Below are 21,702 nucleotides of genomic sequence, written 5' to 3'. Positions count from 1 at the left end.
TTGTAAGACTGGAGTTTATTCTTTTCAGTTCTATGTAGTATTCTAATGTGTGTATTTACCAAACTAATCCTATTCTGCAGTTGATAGCCACTTTGATTGTTTCTAGTTTTTGGTACTATGCACAATAACGCTGTGAACATTGATATACAAGTCTATTTGTGCACATCTCAAAATTTCTTTACGGTATATTTAAGAGTAGGGATACTCAGTCACAAAGTGTGCAAGATAGTACCAGATTGTTTTCTAAAATGGTTGTTTCAATTTATGCTCCTTTCAGCATGATAGAAGAGTTACAGTTGTTCTGCATTTTTTTCAGCACTTGACAGGCTGTTTGATATTTTGTAAATGGGCCAGGAGTATAATTATATCACATTGTGGTTATGACCAGCATTTTCAAGATTATTAGTTTAAACATCCTTTTGTATGTTTACTGGACATTTATGTTGCATATGCAGTATCTAGTCAAGTCTTTCGCTTGTTTTTCTTGGATTTGCTTCCCCTGCTCCTCTGCCTCCCCAATTCTGGTGTTTGCTCTTTTATTGCCTTGATCTGTGTATTCTGAATGTGTCTAATAGGAACTTGTCTATATCCCTGTCCCCTAGGATGCTGCTATACATTTTAAATCTACTGAAAAGTTGCAAATGTGGTGTCAATTGCCTGTACACACTTGACCTATATTCACCGATTGTTAGCATTTTGCAACATTTGCTATACTTCTGTGCCTATATATAATTATCTCCCTGTGTTCATAGGTCTCACATCTGTGGATTCAACCATTTGTACAGACATTTTCCTTGTTATCCTCCAAATAACATAGCGACCGTACATATAGCATTTACATTATATTGGGCATTATAAACATCTACAAATGATTTAAAGTATATAGGAGAATGTACATAGATTCCACACAAATACTATTACCATTTTATATAAGAAACTTATGCATTCTTAGATTTTGATATCCACATTGTGGGGCCAAGGGATGTCCTGGAACCAATCTCCCATAGATACTGAGGGACACCTGTATTCATATGTAGATGGATACAGATTAAGAGATATTTTTTCTATTAAGCAATTAGAAAACAAATAACCCAATCAACAAATGGGCCAAGGACCTGAACAGACACTTCTCAGAGGAGGATATACAATCAATCTACAAGTACATGAAAAAATGCTCACCATTTCTAGCAGTCAGAGAAATGCAAATCAAAACCACCCTAAGATACCATCTCACTCCAGTAAGATTGGCAGCCATTATGAAGTCAAACAACAACAAGTGCTGGCGAGGATGTGGGGAAAAGGGTACACTTGTACATTGCTGGTGGGACTGCGAATTGGTGCGACCAATTTGGAAAGCAGTATGGAGATTCCTGGGAAAGCTGGGAATGGAACACCATTTGACCCAGCTATTGCCCTTCTCGGACTATTCCCTGAAGACCTTAAAAGAGCGTACTATAGGGATACTGCTACATCAATGTTCATAGCAGCACAATTCACAATAGATAGACTGTGGAACCAACTTAGATGCCCTTCAATAGATGAATGGATTAAAAAATGTGGCATTTATACACAATGGAGTATTACTCAGCACTAAAAAATGACAAAATCATGGAATTTGCAGGGAAATGGATGGCATTAGAGCAGATTATGCTAAGTGAAGCTAGCCAGTCCCTAAAAAACAAATGCCAAATGTCTTCTTTGATATAAGGAGAGCAACTAAAAACAGAGCAGGGAGGAAGAGCATGCGAAAAAGATTAACATTAAACAGGGAGGAGAGGTGGGAGGGAAAGGGAGAGAGAAGGGAAACTGCATGGAAATGGAAGGAGACCCTCATTGTTATACAAAATTACATATAAGAGAATGTGAGGGGAAAGGGGAAAAAAATCAAGGGAGAGAAATGAATTACAGTAGATGGGGTAGTGAGAGAAGATGGGAGGGGAGGGGAGGGGAGGGGGGATAGTAGAGGATAGGAAAGATAGCAGAATACAACAGTCACTAGTATGGCAATATGTAAAAACGTGGATGTGTAATCAATGTGATTCTGCAATCTGTATACGGGGTAAAAATGGGAGTTCATAACCCACTTGAATCAAATGTATGAAATATGATATGTTAAGAGCTTTGTAATGTTTTGAACAACCAAAAAAAATTTCAAAATAAAAAAAATGTAAAAAAAAAAAGAGATTTTTTCTGGGCTGTGGTTGTGGCTCAGTGGCAGAGGGCTTGCCTCACACATGTGAGGGACTGGGTTTGATCCTTAGTACCACATAAAAATAAATAAACAAAAATAAATTTAAAAAAGAGATTTTTTTTCTGAAACATTTTGAAAATAAATTGCTGATATGATAACTATTCACACCTAAATCCTTTAGCATACATCTAGGAATAAGGACACTCTTCTATATGAAATATCAGTGCTGTTTTCCTTCTCAAGAAAATAATTCTACATGATCTGCAGTTCATATTCAGATTATCCCAAATGTCCCAAAAAATGTCCTTTATAGTCCTCACTTTTTTGATCCAGGATCAAATTTAATATCCAGGATCTAAGATTCATATGTTGCATTTGGTTGTGCTGTCTCTCCCTTTTGATTTTTTTGTTTGTTTGTTTTCCTTGATCTTGACCTTTTTCATGAGTCTAAGCTAGCTATCTTGTCCAGTGTCTCCTATCTGAATGTATCTGATTGTTTCCTCATGGCCAGGTTCAGGTTGAACATTGTTGGCACAGATATGCAAGGCTGGTGCCTGACTTCTTATTGCATCATGTGAAGAGATGTGATGCCTGTTGTTTACTATTGGCAGTGCCACCTCCTATCAGTTGGTGAAGGTGGTGACAGCCAGATATCTCCATTGTAAATATACATTTTCTTTTTGTGATTAGATAATCTGGAGAGTAACATCTTGGCATGATGCAAATCTGTTTCCCAGCAACCTTTTACTAGATTGGATCCTATTCAAATCTGTGGTGATTTTTAGTCTTGCTTTCTACTTGTAGCCACAGTTCCCTATTTTTATTTCCTTGAAACTTGAAACATTCTTATTTTATATACCCAAGTGCTTTGCTCTGTGGACCTAGTTCTGCCTCCTGTTGTTTCTGATGGCTCTCAGTCATGGTGCCATGTGTGCTTTGTTTGTTTTTATGATTTCTGACCATAAGACTTTATCTGTGATTTCACTGACACCTGGGTAGAAGGTGGAGTCTCTCTGAGAAGACATACTGAAGTTTTGGAGCGCTTCCAAGGTGATGTGAGTTGGGGGTGAAACCTTCAGGCCAGTATCTTTCTTGCACTATGGATGATGCAGGTTTAGTCTGGTTTAGCTTAAGCATGAACTGAGCATATAACCTTGTTAAATTCCCATCTTTATTGGGTTTCTCCTAAGAGACTAGCCACCTTGAGAGGGCCCTAAGCTTTGTCTTTTGTCACCTCAGAGGCCATCAGAACCCAAATCCCAGGTTACCCTAAGCAGATGCCCTTAGAAAAGGTGCCAGCTGCAGGCTTTGCAGACCTCAATAGGTTGCTATGTCTGTCCAAAGTATAAAGGTGGGGTGCAGCCTGGCCCCAGCCACCCACTATTGGGGTCCCCTCTCCATGGAAATAACCCTGAGACCTTCTGTGCTGCTGCTGCTGTGGTGTCCCAGCAGGATACTATCATGCCATGGCCAAGGGCCTGTGGGACTTTCAGGGTGTTTGTAGTACCTTAAGAAAGGCTGTCAGAGTTAAACAGATTGTATCAGATTCTTTCCTTTTAATTTTTTGAAAGAATCTGTCTGGCTATGATATTTTAAAAAGCAGGCAGAACCAAAGTTATACTCTGGATCAAATTTCCTATTCCTTTGCCCTCTGGGAAGAAAAGACAGGGATAGAGCTGGGCATTGCATAGCACCCCGTGGCTGGTGCTACACACAAGCTGTATGCAGGGGCTGCGGCCTCCGCCCCAGGAGGCCTTGTGCCAGGGGAGATAGGATAATGGGATTATTCTCAATTAGATTAATAAAGAATAATTAGATGTCATAAATCAAGTAATCATAGGATATTGTCATGGGAAAAATATGTAGGTAGAATTAATTAGTTTTCAAATAAAGCGTTTATTTTAATTGCTTGAAATGATGGAGCCCTTAATTGCCGATGCATCATTTTGGACTGAGCATTTCGGCTGTTGTAACAACGTGACGGGTTTGTTCCCTGAAGTTCTGGGGAAACAATAGAGGAGAACTTGATTTCATCACCTCACAATGAGTCTTCTGCTGTGAGGTTCTGGAAACTCCCACCAGGCCGCAGGCAGGTGGCAAGTGTGGGCCGGGCTTCGGCTGGCACTGCCCAAGGCCATTATGCTGCGTGTGTGTGTGTGTGTGTGTGTGTGTGTGTTCTTATACATGTGTGAAATGTGTTTGCCTGTGAGCATGAATGGGCATGTGTTTGAGTTGTGAATATGTTTTTGGGTGAATGAGGGTCTGCATGAGTGTGTGCATATCAGTAATGTACAAGTGCATACATATATGCATCTGTAGGTTTGTGAGTGTGCATATGTGAGTCTAAGCATATATATATATNTATTTGGAGCCAGGAGCTTTAAATATATATATATATATATATAAATTTAAGACTTTAAGCATGTGCATGTATACATTTGTGAATGTGAGTGTATGTGTGTGCCTGTATATGTCTTATTCATGAATTATGCATATGTGTATATGTGTCCTGTGTATATGTATGTGTGTGCACACATGACTACAGTGCTGTGCTGCACATGGGAGCCTGGGCAGAGATGGCCTGTCAGAACCTGCTGCCTGGTGGGAGGGATGCCTATCCTGACTTGGTGCTTTTCTATAGGTTGAATTGCTTTAGCCAGGGCAGCGTTCTTGGGCCCCTTTGGAACTGGGACCCACAGCCTTGGATCTGTCAGGACATCCATTTCTCAGGGCCCAATAGCTGCCACTCTGAAATGTCTTCCAGGCCAGCCTGCTGGTAGCATCTCTTTCAGCATTTGGGGCCCTGTCATGGGCCAAAGCAGGAGCATGGGTCCTAGGAGCAATGTGGGGTTGGATCTCTCTCTCTTCCTGCAGGAAGCCATCCTTCCATTTGGGAAGAGTTAGTTGACTTTTAGTCAAAAGTAAGAGGGGCTATTTGACTGAAACTCTTTCTCAGCAACCTCATTCTCTTTGAAAGCCCTTGAGAGAAGCAGGGTTTGGTTGGTATTGGACTGCCACCTGAGGTCCAGGAAAGGCAGACCCTCACTTTGGTGTCAGAATCTGTTCCTGGACCTGACTTTGTGGGTTCTAGCCCTAGCCTCTTAAGCCTAGCAGTCCTCCCTGCACAGGCTATGGTTATCTTTTGAGATCTTTGCTCTGGTCCTTGCCTACTTTCTATGCTCTGTGAAACTTGGAAACTACTCCTTGCTTCTTTTGTAGAAAGAGAGAGATGAGGGCCTGGAGTAGCTTTGGGGAGTAGCTCTAGCAGGTAGGCCGCAGGGCTTGGTGGTGGAGGCATAGCTGAAAGAAGTTGCTCTATGTGGGCTGCCCATTCAAGAAGTCTGCCCTTCTCCTTTCTCCGTACCTACTCATGTGCTGTATGTGACCTCAGCCTATGGCCCCCTCTTCCTTTCACATCCCATTCTGGCCTCCCAGCCAAAGCTTGGTTTTGGAGGAATTCTTTCTTTTTTGCTCCCATTTTCTTTGCCTGCTGGTCATTCTGATGGCTATGGTGGCTTCCCCAGCAGAGCAGGCCTATTTCTCCCTGCTATGTGCTGCCTGCATGTGGGTGGATTTGGGACTGTTCCAAAGACCAGGGGAAAAGGCCCCCAAGGCACACTGCTTCAGCCCTCCAGCTATCTACTTTGCCTTTTACCTCTGCACCCTCCACTTAGCACTGACACATGTGCCCTTGGCCTTTGGGACAAGTCACTTCTGGCTCTGGGTCACCTCTGCCTCTCAAGAGCAACCACCTGTGGGACTGAGGTGGCATGGAAGGCTCTGCAGGGTTAAATGAGTGGGGTGGGCTCTAAAAGTACATTGGAAGCCTGTCCTTTGCAGGGTGGATCTTAGCAGGTCTTAAACGCAGACTCTGTGATTGAGGAAGTGGCTACCTATCTGTGACAACAGCCCCATGGGGAGCAGCCAGACAACTCTGCTCTGGCCTCTGTCCATATACTGCAGCACTGGCTACTGTGCTCCTTGGTGATGGCATGCAGACTTTTGAGCACTCAAGCCTGACCCCAAGGGCCTTGGGTAGCACAACCAAACTATTTCCTGCCTCAGTTTTCCCAAAGTAAAGGAGTGCTTCTTACTTATAGGGTTTTTGTAATAATTAGAAATTTGTGAAAATATAGCCCAGGACCCAGTGAGGCTATTTGCTGTAGAGGTGAGGAGGGCACCTCTCCTTCAGCCCCACTGGGACCCTATGTGGTACCTTGCCGAAACTGGATTTTACAAAGAAGTGCACAGATAGACCTAGGAGCAGGTTCAGGAGTCTTTTTTTTCAATGTTGGGGATAGAACCCAGGGTCTTACATTTGCTATGCAAGTGCTCTACCGCTGAGCTACACCCCCAGCCCCAAGAAAAGGATCTTTACCACTGGCAGTGGAAAGGAATTCTTGGAGACAGCATGGGGCTCTATATAGGACCCTGAAGGCCAGAGTAGCCAGGGGTGGGTGCAAGTGCCCTATATTTGTCCAGGAAGGGTTCAGGTTGGGACCTTGTTGGGTACAGAAGCTGATAGGCAGGATAGGGATAGGATATCCAGGGAGGGTTCCCAGATTCCAGAAGGAGCAACCAGAAGAGGTTGGCAGTTGAGGAAAGGATGGGCCTTTTAACTCTGGCATGGACCCCTGTGGCCCATGCAGGGGGATTTGGGGAAACAGGAAGTCTTTCTCCTCCCAAAATGGCCAGGAACACTGAGCAGGGCAATGTCCCAAACACCTTTGCCCAGACTCCCTTCCTGGAGGAGGACAGAGAGTTCTGTCACTCACATGTCTTCCTTTGGTCTACAGGTGACTACGCATGGCAGCCCCTCTTGCACCACAACCACCAGATCCCCAGTTTGTCCTCCGAGGTACACAGTCAGCAGTGAATGCTGTCCATTTCTTTGGAGGAACCCAGGCTCAGGGGTGCCCTCTCCTCTTTTCAGGGTGAGTAGCAGGTGCCCCATCCTGAGCCCAGGAGTAAAGTCAAGTGGTCATAGGCTAGCATGGAGTCAGGTACTTGTTTGAGTACTGGCAGAGGGCTTCAACCACCTGTCACCTATGCTCATTGCACTTTTAGAGACTATTTGATATGTGTCCTTTTGGGAAGCTAGGAGGAACAGGGATACACAGCTTTTCGGTATAGACCATCTAGTTTACATTTTTATGGCATGGCCCTCACTCTGCTCCAGAGTAGCATACACCACCCAAGTTCCCAGGCAAAAGCTCCCGATGCCCTCTCAGTTTTACCCTGTGTTCACAGTTAGAGCTGTCAGCTATTATACTTAAATTCTTGATCTGCTGAAATGCCTGTATCCATCAGCTGTGTGTGGTGTCCAGGTTGGTCCCAGAGTGAGCTCAAAGTGTCCACCTGACTCTAGCACCTATCCCTGACCTATGCTTGGCTCTTCTCTAACAGGTCTCAGAGTGGCTTGGTACACATCTGGAGCCTGCAGACACGGAGAACAGTTGCCACCCTGGATGGCCATGGGGGCCAGAGTGTGACCTGGCTGCAGACACTGCCCCAGGGGCCACAGCTCCTCAGGTAGGTCACAGTGGCAGTGAGTCAATGGAATCCCATCAGGCCCTCCAGCAAGAAGCAAGAGCTCCCTAACAGAGGCCCTTGTGGTTCTCACTTAGCTGCTAGGGAAGAAAGGGGGTGACATGAAGGATTCCGGGAGCAGTAGCCAGCTTGATCAGCATGTAGGGGAGCAAGGGCAGCCTTTTGTCCTTGGGAAAGCATGTAGATCTGACTTCTACAGCCCCATCATCCTCACTGGGGCTCTTCACTGCTCTGAGATGGGTCTGGGAGGTGATATACAGGAGATCAGAGGTCTGGAGCTGGTGACATTGAGGTGGCTGCTGCCAGCCTGGGTGTGAGAAGGTGGAGAAGGCCAGGCTTCATGGAGGGCATCAGATTGTGACTTGGAATTAGGCAGAGTTGACAGCATCACGTGTTTAGGGGAAGGAAGTGGAATGAAGCATATGTTTGGAGACTAAGAGCCAGTAAGGAAATAAGTAAACATAGCAGGTCAAAGGCTGGGTGCTGAGACTCTTGGACCTGGAGCCCTGGCCTTGTGTCCTTTCACTGAGTTATACTAGCCCATCTGACTGTCACATTGTGGTTTGTTTTAGTGTACTTCTGAAGTAGGTGCTGTGATGGGGCTAACTTCCTGCCTATAGGCCCTATAGCATTTCCTGTGGTTTTTGCCCATTCGGTCTCCTTTTTCCAAAGTCCTGAGCCCATGTGTTATAGACTGTATGTGTGTTTTTGTGCATGTTTTGTCTCCTACAAATTACTTGGGCATCATTTATAGGCTGCATCATAGTTGGAAAGGACCATAGAAGTTGCCCATCCCCATTGAGATGCTCACTCACCCAGCCTCTTATTAACTCAAGGGTGGATTCTGGTATCCTTGGTCTGTCCCCAGGCAATGTGTTTAGAGTGGTCTGGTTGCTGGTTATCCAACCCTCTTAACTGTGATGCTATCTGGACAGGTAACTACTTAGAAGAACCTGATAAATGTTTAAGGATGGTTCTTCCTGCAGCCTGGTGCCAGTCTGTGGCTTCAGAGCAGGATCTGTTATTCCTAGTGGAAGAGACCACATGTGAAGAAGCCACAGAGAGCCTGGCCAGTGAACAGCATGAGGGAGTATGAGGGATTTGGGGATGGGCAAACTCAGGGACCTCAAGTTAAGAGGCATCTCTTGGTAGTTGACTAGGGCTGCATTTTGGCATTGCCACTGCAACATTGTGGAGATGGTGGAATCAGGGACACTAGGTGGGCCAGAAAGGAGCAGGAAGGGGCAGATGAATGAGTAAGAGGCTTCCCACAGGGAGAGGAAAGGACAGGGCATCATAGGGACAGGGAGAGTGTGCAGGGAACGAATAAGAAGTCCTCTTTCAGGGCTACCTGTCTGCCATAGCAGACTGTTTGTCTTCAATCACAGGAATATCTTCCCCTAAGCAGGTTCAACTGTTGTCAGCCCAGGAATGCACCAAGTAAAATATCCACCTTCTTGAGCAGCCTTTGGCCCCACATGGGCCTGCTGCCACCTTCTGAGACTTGGCACCCATTACGTCCAGGGCATTCATGAGCCATTACCTTCATGGCCTAGAACTCCAGAAGGACAGACTTATTTTCCTGTTCTAGACTTGATGCTCAGGACTCCTGGGTGCTGTGGAGTCTAGTTCCCAGAGTACAAGTCCTCTGACAGTCTGCAGAGTACTTTTGTGCCTGACTCATGCTGTATCACCACCCCAAAATGGCTGGCAGATGGCCGAGGGACCACAGTTGTTCAAGAGGGTGATGGCTCTGACTTTTGTGCTTGTAGAATCCTTGTTGAAGGAGCTTAACTCCTTTCTGGCTAAGCTGCCCCAGTGCTCCTCACTTTCATGTAGAGAACTCTGTGTGGTTTTAGTCTTTCCTTGATTTTCAGAGTAGACCTCATTTCCATATATTCCTCTAAGCCACTTGCACGAAGAGTGATCATTTGTAAATGTTCTCCCTGAGTTTTCAGCTGAGAGATAGACCCTTGAGGGCCTTCTGCTCCTCCTGGGCCCAGATGCCTGGGTGGCCTTCACAATCCTTTGGGCTGGGACCATGGAAGGCACACTCAAAGGGCAAGCTTAAAGCAAGTGTTTGATGGTGCCTCTTATCCCAGCTAGAATGGTGCTTCAGCAGACCCTCTCCTCTCCAGGTAGGGCCCCTCTCTGAGTAGGGCTCCTCTCCAGGCAGGTGAGGCCATGGGTCAGGAAGCCTGCAGGTGGCGACTGCAGGTGTGGAATGCCCAGGTGCATTTGCATTGCACTAGAGACTACAGCCCGCAGAGGCTGGCTATACTTGGACTGTAATCAGCTGTGTTTGGAAGCCAAGTCTCTCCAAGTGGTCCTTGAAGGGGGCTATGAGCTTTCATGTTTGGGGGAGGCTAGAGGATAACCAGCTCCACCTGTACCTGTACCATGATAGCCACCTCAGCAGGAAGTTTCTTTTACCTTTTTTATGGTGAAATGTAACATACTTAGAGAAAAGTGAAAGAATGAGTGTACAGACTATTGCATCATCACAGAGGTAGCACCTGAGTAACCACTTCCTGGTCAAGAAGTGGGTGCTGCCAGCCCTGCAGCCCCACTCCCCCAACCCTACCTGCCACCCTTAAAAATGTTTCCTGCCCTCCCCAATGACATAGGGAGACCCAATGCCTTGTTCTTGCTTTACCTTCTTAATATATGTCTCAAAAAAAGTATAGATTAGTTTTTTCTGTTTTGTTTTTTTTTTTAACTTAAAAAGGAACAACAGCTTCCTCTGTGTCTGATTTCTGTCACTTGTCCTAATCTCTGCAAGGTCCACCATGGTACATATAGCTACAATTAGTTGTGTAAAGGTTTTTTTGGTGGGAAGAGGAGCATACTGGAGATTGAACTCGGGGCACTCAAACATTGAGCCACATCCCCAGCCTTATTTTATTTACAGATAGGGTCTTACTGAGTTGCTTAGCACCTTGCCATTGCTGAGGTTGGCTTTGAACTCACAATCCTCCTGCCTCAGCCTCCTGAGCTGCTGGGATTATAGGCGTGCATCACTGCACCCAGCTTCAATTAGTTGTGTTGTGGCTGTTTTTTTTTTTTTTTTAATGGTATCTATTAGATGCATTTTCCTGTTTCACTTACTATGCTCCTGTAGGTGAAGATCTGGGTTGCCCACTTGGGACTGTTATGAATGAATCTGCCAGGACAACTCCTATCTGAGTCTCTTGGTGCCCAGATGAAAACATGTCTATGGGTTGGAACCTGCACCTAGAGCTGGGATGTCTGGGCCACAGTGCGTACACACATTGGACTTGTCAGCAGATGTTCATCTGTACCCCTGCAGCAAGATCACCTCCCTCCTCTGTTCCCCCTCAGGACAAGGGTATTTCTGAGTATAATTTGAATTGAGTTTTCTAATCACAGTGGACCTCATTCTTGTATTTATCAGCCATTGGGATAAACTCTTTTTTTAAAAAAAAAATTTATTCTTTAGTTATAGGTGGACACAATACCTCCATTTAGTTCTTTTTTTTTTTTAATGTGGTACTGAGCATCGAACCCAGTGCCCCACACATGCCAGGCGAGCACTTTTCCTCTAAGCCACAACCCCAGCCCATTGGGATAAACTCTTAAATACCTCTTTGATCTCTTGCCTGTTCTGCCAAATTGACTGCCTTTTTCTTAGTGACATAGAGAGTTCTTTTTTAGAATTTTTATATCAAAAATTCTTTCTCTAACATGATGGCTCACATTTTTTTACTCACTTAATGGTGTCTTCAGTGAACCAAAGTTCTCATTTTAATGGAGTCACATTTGCCAGGCTTTCCCCTCCTGGTCTGTGCTTCTGGTTCTTGTGGTGGAATCCTGCACTAAGTCCATGGAGGCCCCTCCCTTTCTCCCAGGACATCACAGTTCCTTTTTAGATCCACCATTTCTCTGGAATTCTTTGCTGATGTGCTCTGTGTCCCCATTGTTCCTTCCTTCATTCCCCTCCAGATTCAACCATGTTGGTCTCTGAGGTCACAGACAGGAAAGGGGGGTGCCAGGTTGGGAAAGAAGGTGGTCAGGTTGGGAGGCCAACCATATCACCCAAACAAGCTCACAAGTTGGGCATGTCAGTAAATATCAGGAAGATAATAGGAGCTGGAGTTTTCCCTGTGCAGAGAAGAGAGTTATAAACACGAAAAGGGGGGAAAAGGTGACATGGAGGTGGCATTTGTGAGTGCTTAGGTTGAGGTCCTTTGAAGATTAGGTTGGTGTAACATCAGAATTCTTCCCTATAGAATTCTAACCAGACAAGGGGAAATGGTGGCTTTGTGGTAGACAGCCCTAGTGGGGACCATCTTGACCCAGTGGACAGGATTGCTATCCCCAGCAGTGGGCAGATTGTATCACGTGCCTCTTGGTTAGATGGCTGAGGCAGATGCAGCATCGTTTTCATGCTCATGGTCTGTCTCCCCAAACATGACTTGGGACTAGGCAGTGACACCCTAGGAAACAAAGGTGTGCCGGGGTCATGATGGATGGGAAAAGGAGGGATTATGGCAGGGTGTAGGAGGCATATGAGGACTGGCAGCCAGTGTAGTGTGCATCCATGTGGGGCTTTACAGATAGCACTAAGACATTGGAAAAGTGCACATCTGGGGACTACCTCTGGATGGCTGTATGTTGGTAATGAGGTGATGTCCTTGTTTGAGGAGGGGCACAGGGAGAGAATGGGCACATATGGAACAGATGAGGGGCTGGAGAAGGGCCGAGCTGGGACAAGTAATCACTAAGCAGGAGGCCTTCATGCTCTTTTCACAATTCTCTTCTGAGTACAAAACTGATGTAAGAAGTTACAATCATGTTTTTGCATCTGTAGAAGATTGGTCCCAGGATCCCCTGGAGATAGCAAAATCTGTGGATGTTCAAGTCCCTTTTATAAAATGGTGTAGTATTTGCATATAACCTATGCACTTCCTCCTATATACTTCAAATCATCTCTATAATAATGTTAATGCTATACAAATAGTTATTATGATGTATTGTTTGGGGAATAATGACTAGAAAAAAAGTCTGTTCATGGTCAGTACAGAAACAAATTTTTTTGGACATCATTTCTGATCTGCAGTTAGTTGAATCTGCAGATTCAGACCCCTGGATACAGAGAAACAACTGTACTTGAAAAATAGATCAGTCCTTTGCTCACTGCTTGGTACACACTGGTCTACCCACTACCCTCAGGTGTTGAACACACTGCTTAGCTGTCTTCTCCATTTTAGGCTCTGATCCTTCCTTGTGTCAAGGACACCTTCCTATTATCCTTATTGTCATAGGTTTATGCTGGGCCGTACCATCCAGCAGAGACTCATGAAAGCCATGTGAGTATTAGTTCTCCTAATGTCCAGGCACATTTAAACTTGAACCTAGCAGGTTTTCCAGAAACCAAATAAAGATTAGGATTGAGTTGCTCTGGGTCAGCACAGGGAGATTATCCTCCACAGTGCCAGGTTCTCTGAAGCATGGACACCTCACACAATATGGTTCACACAGAGAATGTTGGTAACATGTAGACATTCAGTCCAGCTTTGTTCAATTTATTCAATTTCCCATTGATGTCTTCTTGTACAGCATGGTTCACTGAGTTTTCCTGGGTCTTTAGTCCCCTATGGAGTGAGATTGTTTCTCTGTACTTTATTTTTAATGACCTTTGCTCAGGTGTATGCAGAATGCCCCTCTGGTTTCCTCAGGATTAGATGAGGGTCATGGTTTTGGGGAGGAAACCCACAAACTCAAATGCCCTTTTTGTCAAGAAGGCATCCCATAACTCATTGTAGGTGAAGTTGACCTTGATCACTTAGGTCAGGAGGTATCTGCTATGGCCTACTGTCAATATCCAACAGGTGAGTATCCTTAATTCAGAAATCAAAGTCCAAAGTGCTCTGAAGTCTGAAACTTTTTGAGTGTCATGTCAGCTCTCAAGATGTTCAGGATTTTGGAGCATTCAAGTTTCATATTTCCAGATTAAGAATGCCAAACCAGTGAAGTCTTTGCATATGTTTCCAAAATCTGAAATACTTATGGTCCCAAGAATTTTGAATAAGAGATCCTCATCCTGTATTGCTCCCTTGGTTCCTGAGAAGCAGATCACTATGTCTTGTCCACACTCAGGTGAGGAGAATTATGTTCTACCTCCAGAAGGGAGAAGGTCCAAAAACATGCGGGTCTTTGTTTAAACCAGCATAGTTAAGAAATATTTAGGGGAAGACACTTTGAGCTTATACAAATGCCTTGTGTCTCTTTAAGATTTCACCCAATAAAGTTAGCATCCATCAGTGGATTCTGCCTGTAGTGGCTATTACTGGGGTATTCTCATAGGGGGCTTTTTATTTGGGAGGGGTACCAGGGATTGAGCTCAGGGGTGCTCTACCTCTGAGCTATGTCCCCAGCTTTCCCCACCCTTTTTAGAAAAGTTTTCCCTAAGTTGCTGAGGCTGGCTTTGAATTTGTGATCCTTCTGCTTCGGTCTCCTGAGTCTCTGGGTTTACAGGTGTGTGCCACCATGCCTGGATCTTATGGGGACCATTTATTTCCATCATTCCTCCTCATTTTCCTTTTGGTAGAATTCTACATTAATTGAAACTATGGAACATATAAGGAAGGTTTGTTCCTACTTCCATATTTATTTATATGTTCACTCATAAGGGGCTCATGGAGATTTACTTCATTATTTAGGTTAAAATCTAATATTAATATTTATCACTCAGATTGTTACAGCTTCCTTTTTATGTGCCCCTATCCTTTATTTGTTTTTTTAAAAGCATTTCCTGGGGCTGGGGTTGTCCTCTGCACCACATAAAAAATAAATAAAATAAAGGCATTGTGTCCAACTACAACTTAAAAAAAAAAAAAAAAGTATTTCCTTACTTGATGCTGGAACTCATCTTGGTTTTTCCCTTACCCCAGCCCTAGAATCAGATATTTCTCCAGAAACCTGGATCCTGTAATTGGAGAACAGGATAAACTGAACCTGGGCTATTGAGTGGGCTCATTACTTCTAGGTCTCTCAGTGGGAAGTGCTAGGACATCTAAGGACATGCCACCCACACTAGCATACATATCCACATTTATCTCCAGGTCTGTCTGCACACACATTCATGCTGAGCTCTTGACTTTGATACAGCCCCACAGGTCTATCAGGTCTCCCTGCTTCTTTATAATGACTCTCTGTGAAAGGCAAACAAGGCTTCGGCCATCCACCACTTATTCAAATATTTGTTGCACTCTGATGGACCTGGATTCAGAACTGTTTCCCACCCGCTATGAGAAACCAAGTTACCACCTAGACCGCTGTATCTCTACAGGGTTATCTTTAACTTTACAGTTGGAACACTTCTCCAAACTCCTTTAGTTGGCTTCTATCTGCCTTCTCCCCCCTGAGTTGTTATCCAGTTTGTCACAGTGCACAGTCCTTCCTGGGGCTCCTGATATCCTGCTGGGTTGGCTGGTTGTTTTTAATGTACATACATTGAAGTTTATTCTGTGTATGGGGGTCTAGAGGTTTAGCAGTGCATGGTCATGAACACCCCTTCCCCAGGATCACACAGAGCAGCTGTGTGCCCTGACATTGGGTGCCTTGGATACAGACTCAGGTGTGAATACTTGGATATCTGACACTCATAACAGCTGCTATCTCTGAAAACATGTTTACCTTTGGCCTTGGGGGACCAAAGGCTCAATGCTGGTCAAGTGGGTGTGCCTGTGTTCACTGGGTGTCTCACAGCATCTTCCTCATGATTTGCCAGTCAGGGCCGGGATCTGCAGCTGTGCCTATGGGACCTGGCAGAGGGCAGGAACACCATCATGGACTCTGTGCACCTGGAAAGTGTGGGCTTCTGCAGGAGCTCCATCCTGGCTGAGGGGCAGTTGCACTGGATGCTTGCTGTGCCAGGGAAGGACAGTGATGAGGTAGGGACTCTTTAGGCTCCTTGTTCCATGAGCCTCTGGCTCTGGGCTTCTCTTAACAAATATACTCATCCTCCATACCTGGTAAGGGGGCACACTGCTGCCTGAAAGACTCTGTGGAGCTGATGGCTGCAAGTCTAGGGACTAACAACTTCACTGTAGTTCCAGTGACCTCAAGCTAGTGCATGGCTGGCTCCACCTAGTTCTGGTCACCTGTGAAGTGGTCTTGGACCCATACCTGCCCTGTGGCCTACTTGAGTCCCCTTACCCTTATCCTTTACTGCAACCAGAGGGATCTTCTTGAGTCATCCTCCCAGGGCACTTAAGAATCAGAAAGGAGCCCAGAGAGAGGGACCCGTATCTCAGAGTCCTTGTTACCCAGTAGCCTTGTTACTTTGTTACCCATGGAGAAGAGTGGCTTAGAATGGCTAAATGTTCAGGCCCAAGGCCCCTAGGGGCAGTTGCGGGGGAAACCACTCACATCCTCAGGGATCTTAGACTAAAGTAGAAGGAATGCTGGAAAAGGTGGTGGACAAGAGACCAAGGCCCTGGTGAAGTCAGAAGTAGGGCATTAGAGCAGCAATCATAATTGCAGGGCTACAGGTAAATAGGAAGATGGGGTTCATTGGGAGCAGGGAGGTCATGGTCAGATTGTTCTTAGGCCAGAGTGACCAGAGGCATTGGTTATGCGGGAATGATCAGCTGAATAGTGGTATTCAAGCCCCCAGGATCAGAGAAAGCAGAGTCCACCAAGGGAAGGGGTGCCCATGACATGAGGAGGGGCAGAGAGCAAGAAGCCAGGGTGGAGGGTAGTATAAAGGAGGAAGGTAGGGCTATAGGCCCAGCTTCCGAGGGAGATGAAGGGAAAGTGTAGATCATTTGGCCTGGTAAGTGTGCAGCACAATTGCTCCAGGGCCCAGAGGGTAAGTGAGGAAAAGAAGGGGACTTTTGTCTATCACCCTGTCTTCCTGTGGGCCTGTGATCCTTTAGGGCCTATAGTGCTGGGCAGGGCGGCTCCTGCTGATGCTGGCAGATCAAGCCCCATGTAGTCAGTTAGACTTGGCCCTCACCCAAGAAAATTCATTTTGTCTTCAAGTAGATCCAGTTCATAAATAATGAGATAGCAACAGGCATTTATTTGTTCATGATTGCATTTAAATTACCAATTAGGAGCTACATACACTTTTCTTGCCAATTTGCCAAAAACCTGTTAAAAGTTTTATTAATGTGAGAAGGAGGGGCATGCTTCCCCCTGGACAGTGGAAACAGTGCCAGCTCCTTCTGAGCCACACACTCACATAATGCCATCCTGATGTGTGTGAGAGCTCTTTTTCAGAGTGGTACTGTTGGCCATCCTCTGTGTCCGTCTCAGCCACCCCTAAGCCACTGGCCAGCACAAAGTCAGCCTGCCATCTTTCTCCCTGGAGGCTATATATCCCTGCACGGTTTTAACCAGCTTTCTGGCTCCTGGTTCTCCCAGTGCAGGTGGTATTTTTCAGGAGCAACGGTCTGGGGACCATGCACATCCTGGAGAAATGGTTTGTTTTCCACATTCCCACCTGGAATCTGCCTGGACTAGCCCCTTGAAAAGTATTGCTGGCCTGTGCCCAGACAATTCCTGGGGAGCATGCTCCTGCCCTGCTTGGCCATCTGGGTGGCCACACTTGCCCCAACTCAACATTTTTCCTTCTGAAAACAAAAGTTGCAGTTGGGTGCCAGATGGAAAGTTCTTGGTTTCTGTAGGAGGCTCTGAACACAGGGCAGGAACTCCTCCTCCAACCTCATAGAGGCCTGGGCTGGGGTACCCAGACCAGGTAGATGTAGGCCTGCTTTATGTGCTCAGGCCCTGAGCTCTCTGCTCTCTTGCACACAAGTTATGGTACCACCACTCCTCCATCCTCTCTCCCACAGTTTTCAGCTCAGGCTCTCAGGACTGCCTTGATTTTCACCTTCTCCTTTCCCCTTGACAGAGGATAGACTTGCTACATGACTCATACCTTTCCTCTGGCCTACTTGAGTCCCCTTACCCTTACCCTTTACTGCAACCAGAGGGGTCTTCTTGAGCCTGCAGATGGGAACAGATCCTCCTTTAACAACATGTGGATGTGGGCTGTGCAAATTTCTGCCTCCTTCAGCACCCCCGACCTGGTACATGCAAGTTTTGTGGCAGCTGCTCCTTCCCACTATATTTGGGTTGCAGTTCTAGCCCTTGCCTACTGGCTGTTCTCTACAAGCCACACCCTGTACCTATAGCTCCTCACACAGTGACTGGCTGATTCTGCAAAAAAAAAAGCTGAGGCTGAGCCACTATGGGGACCTTGATGAGAGCACCCTGCCCAGAGAGCACCACAGCTCAGCCTGCCATTGGTGAATGCATTGGCAGAACTCTAGCCGAAGACCCAGGCTGCTCAGTACTCTTCCCTGCCCAGAGACTACCCTGGACATGGCCCCACCCCAGCACATTCATGGTAGAACTAGAATTCAGACTTAGGGACCCAGGCCCCTTGTCCTGGATGGGTTGGTGAAAGCAGCACAGCTCTCACTTGCATGGGCACTGAACCTTCAGACATTGCCCTCCAACCCAGCCTGGGAGGCTGAATCAGTAGGTATAAGTTCTGTCCAGTTGACACCCCAACCTCTCTGGACCTTAGATTCCTCATGTGCAAACCAGAAGATACTTGTGTTGGCTGGCCTTTGTTTCCAGGGTGGCTGAATATCAGTGTGATTGCTAATTTATTGATAGAGATACACTCTCACTCTAGGGAAGTTCAGGGCCAGCAGAGACCCCCTAATTTGCAGAGTGATGGCAGAAGGCACAGGTAGGCACAGGTAGGCCTGACTTGCTAAAGAACTACTTGACAACAAACACAAGGCAGGAGGAACATTTGGCCAGCCCTGCGCTACATTGTGTCTTGAGGGAACCCCCTACTCCTCTGAGTTCAGAGGAGTGCTGCCCTGTCCCCCTGACGAAGCTCAAATATGCAGGGACACAGGACAACTAGGGACCTGATTCTGGCCATTGATGCTCCAGAGCCCAAGTCTTATTATTGTGGCTTTGGCTGTCCTCTAGGGAGAGAGTTGGGTAGGGCCTATCCTGTCTGGTCAGATAGGCAGTCCACTCAGGTTGACAGGCCAGCACATGAGACTGGACTATATTGGCCACAAGGTATGTCTCCAAGCCCAGTTTTAGGAGGGCCTGGCATCTGCGCAGGCTGGTACAGGGGGACTAGAAAGCCAGGATCCAAATGGACTTTCCCTAGGCACTGCACATCATGCTTGTTTTGTAGGCTGCTGGTGGGTCCCAGGTCCTATGCAAGTCATTGTACTACTTGATGTGTCTGAGTTGGTTCTAAGTGTTTCTTGTATAAAATCTATGCCAAGAAAGAAAGACAAACAGGAGGGAGAATGGCCAAGGTAAGTCAGGGCCAACTGAGTTAGGTCTGTTCTGCCTAGATGGCAGAATCAGGAGAGCCAGAGGCAGCCATCAGTCGGTGATGGGCTGGTCACTCAGGAATGATGCAAGCATTTGTTTCACAATAGCCCTGGCAGCACCCAAGCCCACGAGCCTGTGCAGCCTAATTAGGAGACTCAGCTTCCAGGTCCCCGTGGGGAGGGGGGCAGACAGAAACTCGCAGCAGCCTTGGTTAATCGCCTTAAAAGTCTCTTGTTTGTATAGCACAAACTCAACTTGGCATAGGCCCAAATCAACTTGTTTTTTTACTGTCAGGTTCAGATTCTGGAGATGCCATCCAAGACGTCAGTGTGCACCCTGAAGCCGGAGGCAGATGCCAAGCCAGGCATGCCCATGTGCCTGAGGCTGTGGCAGGTAAGGCAAATGTTCACCAGCCACACCCTGCTGCCACACCCGCCAGACTGTGAGTCATGCCCCATTCAGGATTTGATTTGTTGTCAAACCAATTGGACAGTATTCCCTTTAGAGAACATGTGTACCTGCTACCACAGCCCCAGTGTCCCTGGCCAGACCTGTGCTCCTACCCTTACACCCCCACACTCCCAGTTGCTGCTGATTCTAATTTCAAAGGGCTCCTGCAAATTTCTCAGAGAGCCCTGGCTTTGGTGCTTATCCTCTGCAGGCCCAGTTGGGCTCACCCTTCAGGGTAACCTCCTGCTGATGATGGTAAGGAGGGGACAGAAGTGTCAGCTGCCTCCCAATGGGGATTCAAACCCTTCTCCTTGGCACCTTGGTCCCAGGCTTTGCTGAAGCCAAAAGAGAAAATACTGACTAACTTTGGCAACCCCTCATGGCCCTCATTATGCTTGGAATTAATTCTTGTGCTTCTCTTAGAGGTAGGAGTGGGCTTCTTAACACTTTGACTGCAGCCCCCTGGGAATTTCTGACCCACAGCCATTTCTTCTCAGTTTTATTTTCTAGTTAGAGTTAGGAGGCCTCTCCTGATGTTGTTAGCAGAAACTGGGGCCCTAGTTTTCAGTGGGGCCTGGGATGGGTCCTCCCCCAGGCAGCCCTTCTGGAGGTGAAGCCTCTTTCCTAGTGATCCGCCCAGGTCAGCACTGGCCCAGTGTTTCCCCTCCTGGGGTCACTGGTATCTACAGTAGCAGAGTAGATGTGTTCATTCTAATGTGTTCATTTGCAAAGAACCCCAGAAACTTCTTTGACATTGCAGAACCCATGGTGGGCAGATTACTGAGCAACACCTATCTCAGGAACAATTGATAAACCTCAGGTCATCTTCCTAGTCCTGGGTGCTAAGAACAACCCTGTCCATGGTCAGGGAGAAGCAATTCCTGCCTTGTGCCTGCTGCTTCTTTGAACTCAGAAATTTCTAAGTGTTAGATGAGATGGGCCTCTGTAGTTTGGAAGTATCTAATTACCACACAGGAACCACTGGGGTAGGCACTCCCAGAGACCCTGTCCCAGGTATTTCTGTCCACCCACATGAGCAGAAAGATTGCTGGCCTATCTTGCATCTGGTGCCATCTGCAGTTTCTTGACTGAGAAGGTCAAAGTTGGAATTCAAGATTTTCAAAAAGCTGATCCTGGGTGTTCCCTCTGCTGCTGGAGCCTCTTGGAGAGAAGCCCCTAGGGAATTTGAGGAGGTGGGGGCTTCTGAGAGGTTCATAAGTCTCATGAAATGATGAAGTAAAGGGCCTCATGCTGTCACTTTTGCAACCATGCCCTAGGTATTAAATAGAGCCTAGGTCATTGCACTTAATGTGTCCACACAGGGTTCCTTTGTAGGCTCATTGGTACTTTCCTGGAAGGATAAACACCCCCTCACTCCACACACACACCCCTAAATGCCACAGGCAGTGACCATGATGCTCGTAGGACCTGGGGGGCAAGTCACCTGCAGCTGTACTTCTATTCCATTCCCTGAGAAATGTGGGTCATTGCACAATCATCCAAAAATTCCAACAGAAAAATGTGTAGAAAGGGATGTACAAACTTGTTAAGGTAATTAATATAGTTGACAGAAGGACAAATCACGGTTTTGCTGGTGATATGGATCTAACATTAAGTATTCAGCTGAAAAAAGTAACTTGGAATGTTCCTCTTTTTCTACCGAAACCTAAAGATCTGGGTTATAAACTTGTTAACCTTAGTGTGGCAGAGTGACTAGACTGGATATTTTTTTCCTGAAACATTGAGGTCTATTATTTTGTTTCTCAAAGCAACTGACCTACATTGTTTATTATTGCATAAAAGGTCAGGATCCAAATCAGGCTAGAGGCAGTATCATTGGCACCAACCTCAGAGCAAGGACTTCCCAGTTCCCTACTCTCTGGCCCACTCCAGCTGGACCCACCTGAGTTGGGAAACAGAGAGTTAGGGGCTCCCCATGGGACTCTGGCCTGCTATAATCCCTAGGTCACATAGGGACAGGACTACAGAGTGAATTCTTAGCTCCAGATCTTAGTTGGGGATGAGGGGAGGAGCCAGAGATAAGTAGATCAGAAGACTACAGCCTCTTATCCCTGAAGGGGCCCAGGAGCACCAAGGGTGTGGCCACCAGGGGTTCCCCTACCATGATAGCCTATCTGATCCATGGTGTCTGATACTGAGAGGCT

At 46.4% G+C, this 21,702-nt stretch overlaps 2 protein-coding genes across 6 annotated transcripts in view; both read left to right on the top strand.

Moving 5' to 3' along the window:
• The window catches only part of Txnrd2 (thioredoxin reductase 2), a 124,822-nt gene extending 117,099 nt beyond the window's left edge, over positions 1–7,723 (top strand). For 4 of the 5 annotated variants that reach the window (XM_048785156.1, XM_048785158.1, XM_048785153.1 and 1 more), the window contains one exon: positions 7,598–7,723. In XM_048785156.1, the coding sequence (XP_048641113.1) occupies positions 7,598–7,683 (86 nt within the window). In that variant the 3' untranslated portion in view covers positions 7,684–7,723. Of the gene's footprint in view, positions 1–6,987; positions 7,118–7,597 lie in introns of those variants that run through there. The other variant, XM_048785155.1, reaches the window with a different exon arrangement.
• Positions 1–21,702, top strand: part of Gnb1l (G protein subunit beta 1 like) — a 70,334-nt gene that overhangs the window by 29,802 nt on the left and 18,830 nt on the right. Inside the window, exons 3-5 of the mRNA XM_048785163.1 lie at positions 6,988–7,125; positions 7,598–7,723; positions 19,382–19,480. Coding sequence (XP_048641120.1) covers positions 19,397–19,480 — 84 coding nt within the window. The 5' untranslated portion in view covers positions 6,988–7,125; positions 7,598–7,723; positions 19,382–19,396. The remainder of the gene's footprint in view (positions 1–6,987; positions 7,126–7,597; positions 7,724–19,381; positions 19,481–21,702) is intronic.

The sequence above is a fragment of the Marmota marmota genome, unplaced genomic scaffold, assembly GCF_001458135.2.
Source record: "Marmota marmota marmota unplaced genomic scaffold, marMar, whole genome shotgun sequence".
NCBI lineage: Eukaryota > Metazoa > Chordata > Mammalia > Rodentia > Sciuridae > Marmota > Marmota marmota.
This window is presented reverse-complemented; position numbering and strand designations above follow the sequence as displayed.